This window comes from Pseudopipra pipra, chromosome 1 (assembly GCF_036250125.1).
Source record: "Pseudopipra pipra isolate bDixPip1 chromosome 1, bDixPip1.hap1, whole genome shotgun sequence".
Taxonomy (NCBI): domain Eukaryota; kingdom Metazoa; phylum Chordata; class Aves; order Passeriformes; family Pipridae; genus Pseudopipra; species Pseudopipra pipra.
In genome coordinates, this window is record NC_087549.1 from 86,360,218 (window position 1) to 86,374,377 (window position 14,160).

Consider the following 14,160-nt stretch of genomic DNA (forward strand, 5'->3'; position numbering starts at 1 on the left):
ATGATGGCTGGTTTTTTGATGCTGTCAGATTTCAGTCTAGTTGTTTTGTGTGGAAGTGGTTGATTACATGCGTCATGAGACCCTGAAGCCTCTGAGCTTAACCATTTATTTTTCTCCATTGCTTAGTATCCTGCAGGGAGTGTCTGTGATTTGCCATGTTCAGGAAGGGCTGCTGCCATAATGTGTGTTATGAAACAGTTTGAAGTTTGCTTACTTTTGCTACTATGTACTTAATTTATATTTCTTTGCTTTTATCTTATCAACCAAGTAAAATGACTGTGGGATTTAAAGATGATTAAAAGGTGAGAAAGGGATAATCTTGCCCACATTAAAAATGTTTCCCTTTAACACAGTAGTAAACATTGTATTTGACAAAAAGCTACACACCAGGTTCTTTTTGGCAGGGTTGGAGAAAACATTTTCCAAAGAAGCAACGTCTGGGCTTTACAACTTTGGTTTTTACCAAAATACCATGTGATTAGCAGAAAAGCCTGAAGCTGTATATTGAAAACATGACTTTTTTTTTTTACATATATGCACAATCATTTTATACTTGTTTTTATATATATATAGTTATTATTTGTAGGGATCATGTACATATTTTAGCTTTTTTCCTTTCTGCTGTGTGAATTACTTGAAAGCTATTACACATAGTTTTTCACAGAAGTAAAATTTTTGAATGTTTTAAAGAACTAGTCTGAGTTTTATATTCTAGAATGTGAAATATGTGAAATGGTATTTGCTAGAAACATTAGTAGAGCTTCCTGTTTGCCAACATACCGATCTTAGTCTATGTTGTAAAAATACCAAGTGTCAAATTATACTGGCAACAAAGTTATCATTCGACATCTTTTTCATGTTGAGTAATCTAAATTTCATTTTAAGGTTCATCTCAGAAGAAACTGCTAGCTCCTGATATGTTCACAGAATCAGATGATATGTTCGCTGCATACTTTGATGTAGGTAATTCTTGGAGATTAAATGTACAATCTCTTTCTGCTTGATTTTTGTTAGTCACTGTCACTTGAGTGCTGTGGGAACTTTGATTTGTAAAAGCATGTGCAGCTAAGTGGATTGTAGGTTCTGAATCTTTTGATCAGCCAAGTCGGACAAAGTGGTTCTTAATTAGTATTTCATTGAAATAAAACCTGCTGAAATTAGTGTGAGTTTTACCAGAGGAAGCAATTGGGGAATTCACCTGCTGTTTGAATAGGACCTATAATGGCATAGGGCGAAAACATGAACCTATTTATAAGTTAAGCTTTTTGTTAATGTTACCATGTTGCACTGTTCTGTTTTCAGAGGTTCATGTATGATTAATTAAAAAAATGCATAAGATATTTTAATTGTCTAATAATGCTATGTTGGAGTAATCTGGTGGTTTGTTTGGTGAGGTTTTTTTGGTTGGAAAGATATATTTCCTGGTTTTACTTTTGCACTATTCCATCAGCTTTTCTCTACATGTGCTGAAGTGACCTGGAAATGTTGGCAGCCCAGTGACTAGTTTTGAGACTTTATGTGCCATTTTCTATAAATCCTCTTGCATTGTTGCTGGTTGACAACACTAAGAAATAAGTCAAGACAGGAACTTTCTTCTTAACTTAAAAATTTTCCAGTTAATTTTGGTTTATGGCCAATATAACGAATTATAACAAATGTGTGCGTGAGGGTGTATTTTTAAAAATTCAGAAGTTACAAGTGGGGATTTATATGGCTTGTAAGTAAGCAATTCCCCCTTCCAGAAACCGTTGTTCAATTGAAGATATTCTTTGCAACTCATAGTTTGGAATTTGTGATAAAATATTGCCGAGTCTGTTAAGAGATGTCAGCAGCAGTTGTAGTAATGTTATAGTTTTATGTATAATAGTATGAAACAAGTGCCATTGAATGAACCGAAATTCAAGGCTTAAAGAGTTATATTTTCCTTGCAAATTGCTAAATTTTTTATTATAAACATACTGTAAATAACAAGTCTTACTTAGATGGTCCAAAATGTGCATTCTAATGTGACTTGTAAAAAATATCTTGTGGGTATTAATTGAAACTTTACCCGTTTATGTTTAATAATACTTCTGTTGGTTGATCTCATCCTCTTTCCTTGCATCAGACTTTAGATACTGGTATGTAAATAGCTTTTTATGTTAAGTTGTTTCTCCCTCCTACAAGATAAGTGTGTTTGTATTGTGGAGAGGAACAGTGTTTCAGTAGGGGGAAAAGGGCTTTGGTAAGTAAACATCAAGGAAAAATACAGAGCACACAAGCAAGGCTGTTACTTTTTATTTCAGAGTGCTCGTCTAAGGGCTGCTGGGTTTGGAAAAGACTTCAAAGAAAACCCCAATCTCAGGGATAACTGGACTGATGCAGAAGGCTATTACCGTAAGTGGTATTTGTTGATCAGTAGGGACAGATAGAATGAGAGTGCTGAATGGAGAAAATCCTCATGGAAAAGTACTGAAATGTTATTCTAATGTGGGTATATCACAGAGCACTCTCCAATCGTGTAATGTAATGGATGAAATAAGCATGCAGATTTTAACCTGAGTTATCAAAGGACTCCAGATTTACAGAATAGCCGTTTGTTCCCCATAATTTCCACAAAGCTAGGTGATTGTACACCATAAAATTAAAGGATTTTGCCATTTACCCTGGTTTTTTGTAATGATAGAGAATGATTTATTTTTCGTGAAAGTTTTCATGAAATGTTCCATTACATATATCACTCATAATTTGAAATTGCCTGATTTTATCCTTCAGGTGTTAATATAGGTGAAGTTCTAGATAAACGTTACAATGTCTATGGTTACACTGGTCAGGGAGTCTTCAGTAACGTAGTGCGAGCCAGGGACATGGCGAGAGCAAACCAAGAAGTAGCGGTTAAAATCATCAGGAACAACGAACTTATGTAAGTAATGTCTTTGTTTGATAATAATAAAGCATGTGTGACAGTTGGAAGTTTTTTTTCATGATGTGATTTGAATCTCCCTTTGTTTCAAGTGAAGTAACAGATTACAGCTGTGATTCCTGCCTTTTCTGCTAATTTGAGCCAGATAATGGGAAGCGCTTGAGGACTATGTATCCACTCTTCTTTACAGCTATCGCAGGAAGAAGGGTACTTGCATTTTCATCAGGCACTTTCTCATTTGCAAAACTGCAGGGAATAGCCATGGCAAGGAGCAAGGTTACAGTTAATTATGAGGCCTGCCCAGACTTAAATTTTTTGAGATGGGAGGCCTGGACTGTAAAAAAAACCTTTTTTTTTGATGGACCAAATTGTATGTGGCAGGCTGTGGGTTGGATCCCAGTCAATCATCTGCAATTTACAAAATGACCTCCATACATTAATTATTTTTGTATCTTTTCTATATGTTTGCATGTGTATAAGATACATAAAAAGGGATGAGACTCACTGTTGAAATAAAAAAAAATGAGGACTTTCAGAATGAACATTAACAAATATGATCTATTAAACTATGTTATTTGAGGACTTGTCTTCAATATTCATTTTCAGTATCTGCTGCAGTATTTCATTTATTATGTCCTCTTCTGCTACAGACAACTTTAAAGAAAATATTTTCTATGCATTTTGCCTTGGAAGTTTTGAGAATTGTCTTACTTTTTGTATAACTGGATTATTTTTAGTTATGTGAATAAGTATCTAGAAAAGTTTTAAAAACTAAAGGGGAGTGTTAAGCTATTTTAGTTTGGTATGTTGTATAGGTAATAAGCTTGGGTGTGTAATTGAATCTATAATCAGTTCAGCTTAAATCTTCTTTTAATAATGTGGTTAAGTATTTTTTAAAAAAAATAAACTTCTCAGGTGAGTGCTATTTGAAATTTCAGTGTCATATTATAAGAGGAAATCCAGTTTTAGCTTTGCATGCAACTGGGAGTGAGGAGGAAGGGATAAGTAGGTTACAAGGCACAGTGAAGATCAGAATTAAATAAACTTAGCCAGTAAGTAGACACTGACACCAAAGCCCTGTTGTGATTTTGTTTTTTTTTAATATGTGGTACATTAAGTAATGACAAGACACTTTTCATTCCTGGATAATTATAACCACACAAGTGAATATCTAGATTTTAAAAACTATTGGAATTTATCTGATTTTGTTTTGTAATCACGTTCCTCTGTTTTCAGGCAAAAAACTGGCCTAAAAGAACTGGAATTTTTAAAGAAACTCAATGATGCTGATCCTGATGACAAGTTTCATTGTCTACGGTTGTTCAGGCATTTCTACCACAAACAACATCTCTGTCTGGTATTTGAGCCACTCAGGTAAGATGACAAATGTTTGGGGTTCTCTGTAAAAGGTAAAGTAGTACTGAGTGTTCTTTACCTTTCCAGTTTTGGCTATTGTTTTGATACTTTGTTCTATTGCCAAGATTCAAGAATGCATGGAACTTTCAAACAACAAAAAAAAATTATCTGGAGGCACAAATCCACTTCTGATTTCCTTTAAGCATTGATGTAAGCTTTCTGCCTGGAAAATATTTGAAACAAAATAATGTATTAAAGGTGGTTCCTCTCACCAGTACTGCTCTTTAAGTTTATTAAGTTTCATAATTCTTTGTTTTAAGGGTTTGTATTAAACCCAGAGCAGGTTTAGCAAAAGCTGTATATTCTGTGAAGAATGTGTATATATGTATATATATGTAAACAGTCTGAGGAAGAAAATTGTTACAGTGGTTTCTTTTCATGTTCACTTTCTGTTTGAGTAATTAAGCTCTTTTGACACATTAATTGTAGACAGTTTCATGATAGATACAGATATGCTAATTGTCTTAGTCCCCATTCCTGCTTGTTGTTCATATCCTATGTTTTCTGTGTATGTCATATTTTAATCTTTGCCGTATTTGGGATGAAGATAAGTTATATGGTAAAACAATGCAAATTTTATAAAATTACTATGATATTTCCATTAATAAGCCATATAACAAATTAATTTTTTTGTGCTGCACTATCTCTTTATAACACACTTGTACATTATTTATATACAATTATGCTTTTGTCCTGGAATTATGGTCCTTTTATCTGCTGTTTAAGTCGCCAAAAAATATCTTCAACTTTTGCATGCTTTCTTTTTCATTTATTTCTGAAGAAAATGAGTACAAAGGCTTTACAGTTGTTAAGAAAATGCTGTTTGTGTGCAAATAAATCCTCTCAAACTAAAATTGAATAAAAATGTGCTCTGACCTAAGTAAGTCCAGTGTATATACAGTATGGGATAGATCTTGACCAGCCTTTTTGTTTCATTCCTGTAGCTAACAGTAGTATGTTAAGTTGAACGCTGCTTTTCTCAAAAGGTATTTAAAGCTAACTGGTTTGTTCAAGTTTGTCTTACAGTTTAGGAGGCTGCTGTGTTTTTCTTTGTTAAGATCCTTTCTATTTTTTCGTTCTCCCTTTCTCTTAACAGTATGAATTTACGAGAGGTGTTGAAGAAGTACGGGAAAGATGTTGGACTCCATATTAAAGCAGTGCGTTCCTACAGCCAGCAGTTGTTCCTGGCTTTAAAACTTCTTAAAAGATGCAATATCCTACATGCAGATATTAAACCAGATAATATTTTGGTAAGTAAGAAATAATTGAAATTTATTTTGTACGGTATATAGTGTACAATGACATATTTTAAATTTATATCATTCAGTTAATTTAGGTGAAGTCAAAAATTACTGAAAATATTTCAGGTTTATACTTCGATATAAAATGATATTGTGATATAAATGGTAAGTAGGAAATATAATAAAACATCTAAATAAAATCTTTTTCAAACGAACGTGAATCCACTTGTATCTTTATAGAAAGCAGATTTTCCAAAGTAAGACAGTGTCTTTTCTTAGGAGAAATACTTGGAATTTTTCCATTGATAGTTGAAAAATGTTCTTCCTTTGTGTAAAATGGAAGTAGGTTATTTGAGTCTGGATGGAGATTTTGTTTATGTGAGATAACAGGGAAAGGTCCTTAATTCCTCTTTTGTCTTAGAGCATGAGAGCTACATCAGAGAAGTCCAAGAGATTTCCTTTGGTTTTCTTGAAGGTCATCCCTGTGACAAACTCAGATTTTTAATTTATCTAGAATGTCTTCGTATTACCATCACAGCATTAAAATTTACTATGCAAGCATGAAATATTTGAATAATATGCTGTTTTATGAGTGGTACTCTGGATACTGGAGTTTCAAGTCTAAACTGATCAAATTTCAGTATCTGGAATGAAATTTGGGTCCACCAAAGATATTTTGATCAGGAAAAAGTACCTGAAACTGACCTCTTTTTTTTTGTATTTTGTAGGACCTGAAGGCATTAACTATCACTTTCAGTTTGAGAAAGTTTTACAGTTTTATTACAATACAGAAAGGAAGGAAACTTTCAATTTAAAGGCTGAATATTTGTCTTACCTCTGACTTAAATATATTATCACTTTCACAGTGCTGTTGTCAATTCTGTCCACAAATGGTGCTAATAGATATTTATGTTTAATTTTCAGGTGAATGAGTCTAAAACAATACTAAAGCTTTGTGATTTTGGATCAGCTTCACATGTTGCAGATAATGACATCACACCCTATCTAGTTAGTAGATTTTATCGAGCTCCAGAAATCAGTAAGTACACTTTGGATTCTCTACATGCATCACATAGCAAGACATACCAGTACTAGCAGATGAGAATTCGACTTGAGTTTACCCTCAGGTCTTAGCAAAACAAGACTCTGGAAATATGATGGCAGTCAGAAATTCAGACTTTGAAAGCACTTGTAAGACTTTTCATGTGTGGTGGTGGTCAGCTCAGTGAGGATGGGGAGATGTCATTCTGATGGGTTATAGTTTTAATTTGTTTTAATTTGTAGTTATTGTTCTGACTTCTTGGTTTTTTGCTGATTAGTTTGGTGGTAGGTAAAGTATCCCTTTCTAAAATAGGGATACTTTAAAATTTTGCATGCTTCTTTTATTGTAACTTTCTATTCCTAAGAGGAGCAGCACCAATATAGTTTAGAAATCATAATTTTTTCATCTGTCTGCTTTTGTGATATTGTATGGCTGCCATTGTGGAATTAACTGGTATTGCTCTGTTTCAGTTATAGGAAAAATGTATGACTATGGTATAGATATGTGGTCTGTAGGCTGCACATTATATGAGCTTTATACAGGAAAAATACTGTTTCCTGGCAAAACCAATAATCATATGTTGAAACTTGCCATGGATCTCAAAGGAAAGATGCCAAACAAGGTAAGAAAAATAAGTGCATTATTTTAATTAATATCTGAAACTGCTGCAATGAACAGTAGAACATACATTCTTTTTTCTCCTGGAATTCTGTTTTTTATCATGTACATCTTCTCTTAACAGTAAGTAAATATCAGATGTTGCTCTGACTGTGTAATTGATATTGATTTAAAATCTTATAAAGTGTAAGTATACAGCTTCTTTTTCATAGACTAAGTATAAAGTGAAAGCAGAAACCTTCTAAGCACTGACCTGAAAAAAATACGTAAGTCGATGGAAGATACTGTCCTTTTTCAACTGGTTTTAACTGTGGTTTTTTTACTCAATCTAGAGATTTTTTCCTGTCCTTTTGATATATTTTTCATTAGTATTAAATTATTCATGTTGTGATAAGTTAGTAGACATGGATGCTAATTGCGAAATACATAAGACACAGAGAACTTGCCTGAAACTCTTGCCTCTTCCTCATTTTCCAGATGATTCGAAAAGGTGTGTTCAAAGATCAACACTTTGATCAAAATCTCAACTTTATGTATATAGAAGTAGATAAAGTGACAGAAAGGGTAAGTCCTCAATGCGTTGATTAACTCATTACTTTTTTTCAAGCTTTCTTACTATTACAGTCTTTCAAACACACCCTGACATCTTAATTAAAAAAAAACTTCGTAAACTAATAATATGTCCTTTTGCAGCAGTATGAACAGATTATATAGTTACAAAATGCCAAAAGATATTTTTTCCTACCATGTAAGAACACAATTAAGAGAAATCTAGGTTTAATCTGGTAGATGTACAGGGTATCTCCACATAATCTGTTCTTAAATTACTAATAAAGAAAATTGTGCCTTCATTTTATAGAAGAATGTCCAGCATCAGTATGATGTGCTTATTTTGTATGAAGTCACTATTAATTTTGGTATCACTGTAACATATTATATTTAACAAGAATCACAGAATTAGTGGTCAGATATGGAAACTTCCCATATCTGGAAAGTTTCTCCTCTGTTCTCAGCTGAGATGTTAGGTTCATGTATGCACCTGCTGTTGGTGGTCTACCCCCAACCAAGTTCTTTCCGCTCTTTTCTCTGCCCACACGATGGTTTATGAGGCTGTACGGTGGAAGGGTGTTGCTGCTCAGATACGAGACAAGCCTGCAGAAAAGCTGCTGCTGAAGCTCTGTAAAAGGGATGGATGGGGGTTTGTGCATTATTTCTGTTCTACAAGGTTGCCATTTTTGTGTTCGTAGGAGAAAGTTACTGTTATGAGCACCATTAATCCAACCAAGGACCTATTAGCAGACTTGATTGGGTGCCAACGACTCCCTGAAGACCAGCGTAAAAAAGTACACCAGCTAAAGGACTTGTTGGACCAGATTCTAATGCTAGACCCAGCTAAACGGATTAGCATCAACCAGGCTCTACAGCATGCCTTCATCCAGGAAAAAATCTAAACCAGATGAAGAAGTTCAAAGGGTTTGAGTAATTAAGACACAAAGACTGAAGAAATTTCACAGCAGTTATTAATGTATATAAACATAAATATTTCCCCTGCAAAGTTGAGGAAGAAATGATACATTTGAATTAACATCAAGGCTGATATTTCTTTTAGAAATGTTAGAGTAATTCTGTTTTGTGTCTTATGTGAAAATTTTCACTGTAGAACTGTTTTAATTGCCAAGACTGCACAAAAGTACAATGCTAATGTATATGGTTGCAGTTCGTATATATTATAAAAAGAAAAAAGCGTCTGTTATAAAAAAAAAAAAAAAGAAAGAAAAAAAGAGAGCAGTAATACTGGGTGGTTGATTTGTTTTAAGCAGACTTGGCTTCATTTTTGTCTTTAAAAAATGGCCAGCATAAATGCTATTTATATTCACATTTTCCTAGGTGTGTGTGTGCAGGCCACAGCAGCATGCCCTTGGTGTAGTCAGTGCCGAAGGGGGTCTGTTCCTTCTTGAGCCTGCCCGCAGGGATGGTCTCCTCTTTTAAAGCAGGTTGTGTACAACTTTCAGTACACTGAAGGTAAGCTAACCCATCAACATCACCGGTGTTTAAGCTGTTATTTTACTGGAACAACTGACAAATGAGAGACAATAGCATTGTGGCAGAATTCCCTGCATGTTTGATAAATGATCTTGTTTTATTTTCTGGCATTGCAACCGTGGCATAGTTACAACTTCTGTTCTGTTCATCACATATAAAACTTGGAGAGAGCGCACTTGATGGATAGAGCGCCTTCAGTGTACTGTTTCTTATTACTTTAATTTTTTTAATCAACTTGCTATAGACTTTGTATACATTTTGTTAAATACAGTTCACTATGACATAGAACCAATACTAACAGAAGAGTTTTCATTTAGTAATTACATATGTTGGGATCTCATTTGAAAGACCTTATATCTAAAGGATAGATAGACAACATAAAGAAATTTTTAACTATTTGTATGTCATTTTGAAAGTGTACTGCTTTATGCTAAAAGTGTTTCATTTGTTCATTGTTTTCATTATTTGTGATCATGTTGTCTTTCAATACAGGCATAAACCTTCCACTCTTGAACAAAGCAGCTGCTTTTTAAAAGCGGTAATTGCTTCTTTACCTTTTATTTCTTTTGTAAATGAAGCTTTTCTTTAAGAAATGTGACTTTAAAGTGTTGTCTCTTGCATAAAACAGTTGACACTTACTTATTGTAAAGTGAAGATTGTTCTGCTGCATGTAAAGTGGACCATGCAGATTTCTGTATGTTTTCAGTATGCATCATTAGATAATAAAGTCTTTTGTGAACAAGGCATTTGTAGCCATTTTTAAAAGAATCTGTCTTCAGTGATGGTAAATCAGGTAAATCGTAAGACCCACTCCTGCATTTCCTATTAATCATTTAATTAAAGGAATTATTAAATGTTATGATCTTTGGGAGAGCTATAGGCTGTGTTAATTGGATATATAATTATCACTGCTTAAACAAAAGCAAAGCAAAAAACCCTACAGATACTGTCTGTCTGCTTTCATTGTAATGAAATTATTCCTGTAGGACATGGGATTAAATTCAGGCTTTAACTAATGTTTGTGCTGTTTTTCTCACTTTTCCTTTTGACGGTGCTGAAAGAGAAAAAAGGAAAGCGAGTCACAGGCCACTCAACGCCTACTCCATGGGTCTGATTTGCTGAGACACCAACTTCACCTTCCTAACAAGGTTATTTCTGACAGCATGTGTAGATAAACATTTAGCAACGAGTTAAAAAAGCTTGAGACAGTTGAGTTGATTATACAGGGTGAGGAAAACAGAATCAAACTTTTCAGGTCCATACTGCTGTTTTAATGTTCTCTTTGATGATGTTAAGAAGTTCATCTTTTCATTTTTTATTAATATATTCTAACAAGCTGTGAAAACCCCACTGGTTTCACATACTTTATAATACTTTGAACTAAGAAGGATTTTTGTATCCATCTAGGTACATAATGGCAACAATCATGCACTCTTAGTGCACTCAAGAATGGAAAAATGCCACAAAGCAGGTCATTCTGCTGGTGGGGAATACCCCACCGAGGAGATGTAATGAACTAACTACGAAAACAAGCATGAGATGGGTGGTTTTGTATGCCTATTTGGAACCTTTAACCTGTCTCTTCTCAATTTATTTTGTAAAATTCCTAATAAAAAACAATCTCTCCTTATTTCCACATATTAAGGTATCTTTTTCATACAGGAAATGAAAAAAGTTAGCTTTCACATTTAGTGAAACACTAGTTGCTTGGTAGTTAAATACAGAAAGTATAACTTGCACTTTTACAACATAGGCAGCACTTCTGAGGGCACTTTTGCACAGATTAGTAATAGCGTATTCTTTCTGTTGCTTTGTACTTTATTCTTAAAATAGGGATATGAAACGATGAAATGAGTTGGTGATACAGAAACAAAGCAGTAGAAAAGATGCCCCTTAATGCCTACAGAACTGTTATAAGCTATTCTGGAGAAGCATAAAGTTGCTCGTTTACTTGTTCTTTGTGTTGTAGGTGCAGCTCAAAAGAAGATGATGGCTACCAGAAGACATGAACAAAGGTTTCTGTCCTATAAAAGATATGAAAAATACTCTTCATCTAGTTCTGTCTTAAACTTTTAGTTTCCAGCATTTCAGTTTAGAATTGATTAACACTGCTGCAGTACTGATAATTGCTGAAACATACTTGCTGTATTAAAATTTGTTACATAGATTGTTTCATTTCTGGTTGGAGAGATTTTTTTTTTTATTGTGATTAAAAGTAGGTAAATAAACATTAGCCTTTAAATGTAGTTTTCTTAAAATGATAGGATGATCAGAACAAAGTCTATGACACTTAGGAAAAAATCAGCCATTATATTTGGTTAAAATGTGTGCGTTAAGTAAATATTTAAGCAGATTTTGTGCTTTTTTCTTTGACTTCAGTAGGTTCATTATATATTTTAATTCTGTCAAACTTAGTTGTTGATACAGAGACTAGCTGGCAGAGGTTATTCAAAACAAGTGGATTTCAGTTCCTCATGCAGCTGATACTTCTTGTTGGCAACAAGAGAAGATCTTTAGCTCTGGCTTCAAAAACCTCTGGAATTGAGGACTTTGTGACACTCTTAAGGAACACCTCCAGTTTTGGGCAATACCTGTCCCAGTAGCCTGAGGTCTCTGAGGAGAGTAGAGTAGCTGCAGCTGCCACTGCAGTCAGCTGAATTCTCATGGTTGTGGCTGGGTGCAAGCAGAACAGCTGTGCTACAGAGTGAACTATTTCTCAGCTGATCTAAGAGGGAGGATAACTTAATCTTTTCCTCCTGTACACAAAGATATAATTCGTATCTTCACCAGAGGTCCTCTGTAAAGTTTGGCTGAAGCTACTGTGCTGATTTCTGTTTCCTTCTCCCTCATGGTGACAAGGAGCTTCACATTTCACATACTCAGTTTGCCAAGCATTCAGAAAAAACAAGATTCCAACCCTGTGGAATTAGAATGTGTTTTTATTACCTTGGTGTATACTACTATAGTTTAAGAATTAATTACCATTTAAAAGTTTCTAGTAGAAGATAATGATTCCTTTAAAACCTTTTTAATAATACTTTATCTCCGTACATAGGGTAAGTGGCATTAAACCTCTGAAGAACCTTTATGTGTATTTTGACCCACAAACAGAAGGCAGACCAGTCTGTGACACTGCTGGAGATAGAGGGATCTTCTACAGTCTGTGTAAAGTTGTAATGCGGGTGGAGGATGTTGGGAAGTGGCAATTGCTTGAAATTAATAAACTGTGCTTGAAACTTGCTTTACGTCCTGTCTTCTATTGTGCTTAAAAATGTCCTACTACAAAGCTGTGAAATATAGGAACAATTTTTAAATACGCTAAAAATAAAGTATAATTCTTTGAATGGGGTTATCTGCTCAGGTGTCAGAGGCATTAAAGAAATTGTGGAAGAAGTCTTCCTAAGTATGTAAAATGGAGCTTTTGTTAAGTTGCCTCTCCCCCAGTTTTGGAAGCCCTCTCAGCACCAAATAATTCATGTGGATTCACTTTGGGTTTTCCCTGTGCCTTTTTTTATCTTTTATAGCAAGATAATCCCCTTTATGAGTCAGGGGATGAAAGAATTGCATTGGATTACAGTGAAGAGAAGTCATACATACAGATTAATCTTTATAAGGAAAAAAAACCAGTCCAATGGGAGTAGCAGCATGGTGAGGTGGGATAGAGTGTGTGCTTTCATTTATTAACTTGTCAATTATGTATCACATTATTAATCTTAACTGTATTTGTGTGGGGGTACAGAAGCAAGACTGCCAAATGCATCTCCTAGACTTTCATGTCCTTAAATAACTAAGACTTAATTTAAACTTATGACAAACACTTGTTCTAAATGAAAAATTTTGCCCTTCTTTTGCCATACACCTTTTGAATTCTTCATTATCTTGATTATTTCTTCATAAACATTGATTTTGATGATTGGGGCCCAGATCTTTCTATAAAGTAGGTGTGGGATAATTATTCATAAAATAGTGAAAATGGAGTATTTACAAAGGTTCAATTTAAGGCTGCTTATGAGCAGGTAGAAATAAATATGTCATAACTGATACAGTCACTGTCTACAGCTGTTCATGGTTCAGTCTTAAAAGCGTGACTTCTCAAGTGAGAGTCCAGCAAAGGTGGCTTTATGTTCATGTAAAAAGAAACTAGGGTCACTGAGGACAACTGAAGTATACCCTGTTTAAAGAATGGGACTGATACTAGCTACCAAGAATAGTAAGAAAAGAAAGGCTATACAGCTTTAAAGAGAAACAAGAAGTTAATAATAAAGGTTACTGGGCACACTAAGGCAGAGAAAGCTCTTCAAAAAAGAAAGCACTCTTGATTTCCAGTAACACGTCAAAAACCTAATCTCATATTGTTACAGGAACTGGATCTTTTCATAGACTTAGTGAAACTTTCTTTGACATGTTCTACAAGTTTCTGAAAGCCAATTTAAACCTGCAGCTACAATAGACCTGTCACTTTGCAGAGGCAGATTTATCACAGAATCTGATACATTACCTGGCAGAAGTATGATTTCTTAGAGGATGCAGGTGAATTTCTTCATTGGTGAAAAGAGGTAATCACCCTGCGTCATCTTCTGTCTAAGCAGCATAAAGGGTATCTAATAGCCTGGGTTTGACATTCTGCATATCCAGTTTTCAAACAGAGACATTGATGCTCTTTGCTCTACCACTTGGAAAACTCCTTGCCTAAATGGGAAGTGGAAGGGGGGTAATTAGCACAAGCTGGAAATACAGCCACTTCATTCCTTGCACCCTGACTGGAGTATTAGGATCTAAAAATGGATTGGTGCAGCTTCTACAGATAAGACTGGAAGGAAAATGCTCAGAGGAAAGCAGCCTGTCCTGTAGGCTGCTGGAAGTGAAGGCGATGTGATATGAAGCCAGCAGCACATACC

At 34.6% G+C, this 14,160-nt stretch overlaps 1 protein-coding gene across 5 annotated transcripts in view; it reads left to right on the plus strand.

Moving 5' to 3' along the window:
• The window catches only part of PRP4K (pre-mRNA processing factor kinase PRP4K), a 25,442-nt gene extending 12,937 nt beyond the window's left edge, over window positions 1-12,505 (plus strand). The window contains exons 7-18 of one of the 5 annotated variants that reach the window (XR_010432364.1): window positions 886-959; window positions 2,286-2,376; window positions 2,755-2,902; window positions 4,139-4,276; window positions 5,415-5,568; window positions 6,484-6,598; window positions 7,072-7,223; window positions 7,697-7,783; window positions 8,467-9,800; window positions 10,324-10,410; window positions 11,232-11,277; window positions 12,318-12,505. Coding sequence is in view for 1 of the 5 variants with exons in the window: in XM_064663388.1 (XP_064519458.1) it covers window positions 886-959; window positions 2,286-2,376; window positions 2,755-2,902; window positions 4,139-4,276; window positions 5,415-5,568; window positions 6,484-6,598; window positions 7,072-7,223; window positions 7,697-7,783; window positions 8,467-8,670 (1,163 nt within the window). In the remaining 4 variants the exon portion in view is untranslated. Of the gene's footprint in view, window positions 1-885; window positions 960-2,285; window positions 2,377-2,754; window positions 2,903-4,138; window positions 4,277-5,414; window positions 5,569-6,483; window positions 6,599-7,071; window positions 7,224-7,696; window positions 7,784-8,466; window positions 10,007-10,323; window positions 10,411-11,231 lie in introns of those variants that run through there. The other 4 variants (XR_010432366.1, XR_010432367.1, XR_010432363.1 and 1 more) reach the window with 4 other exon arrangements.
• Window positions 12,506-14,160: the final 1,655 nt, after the last annotated feature.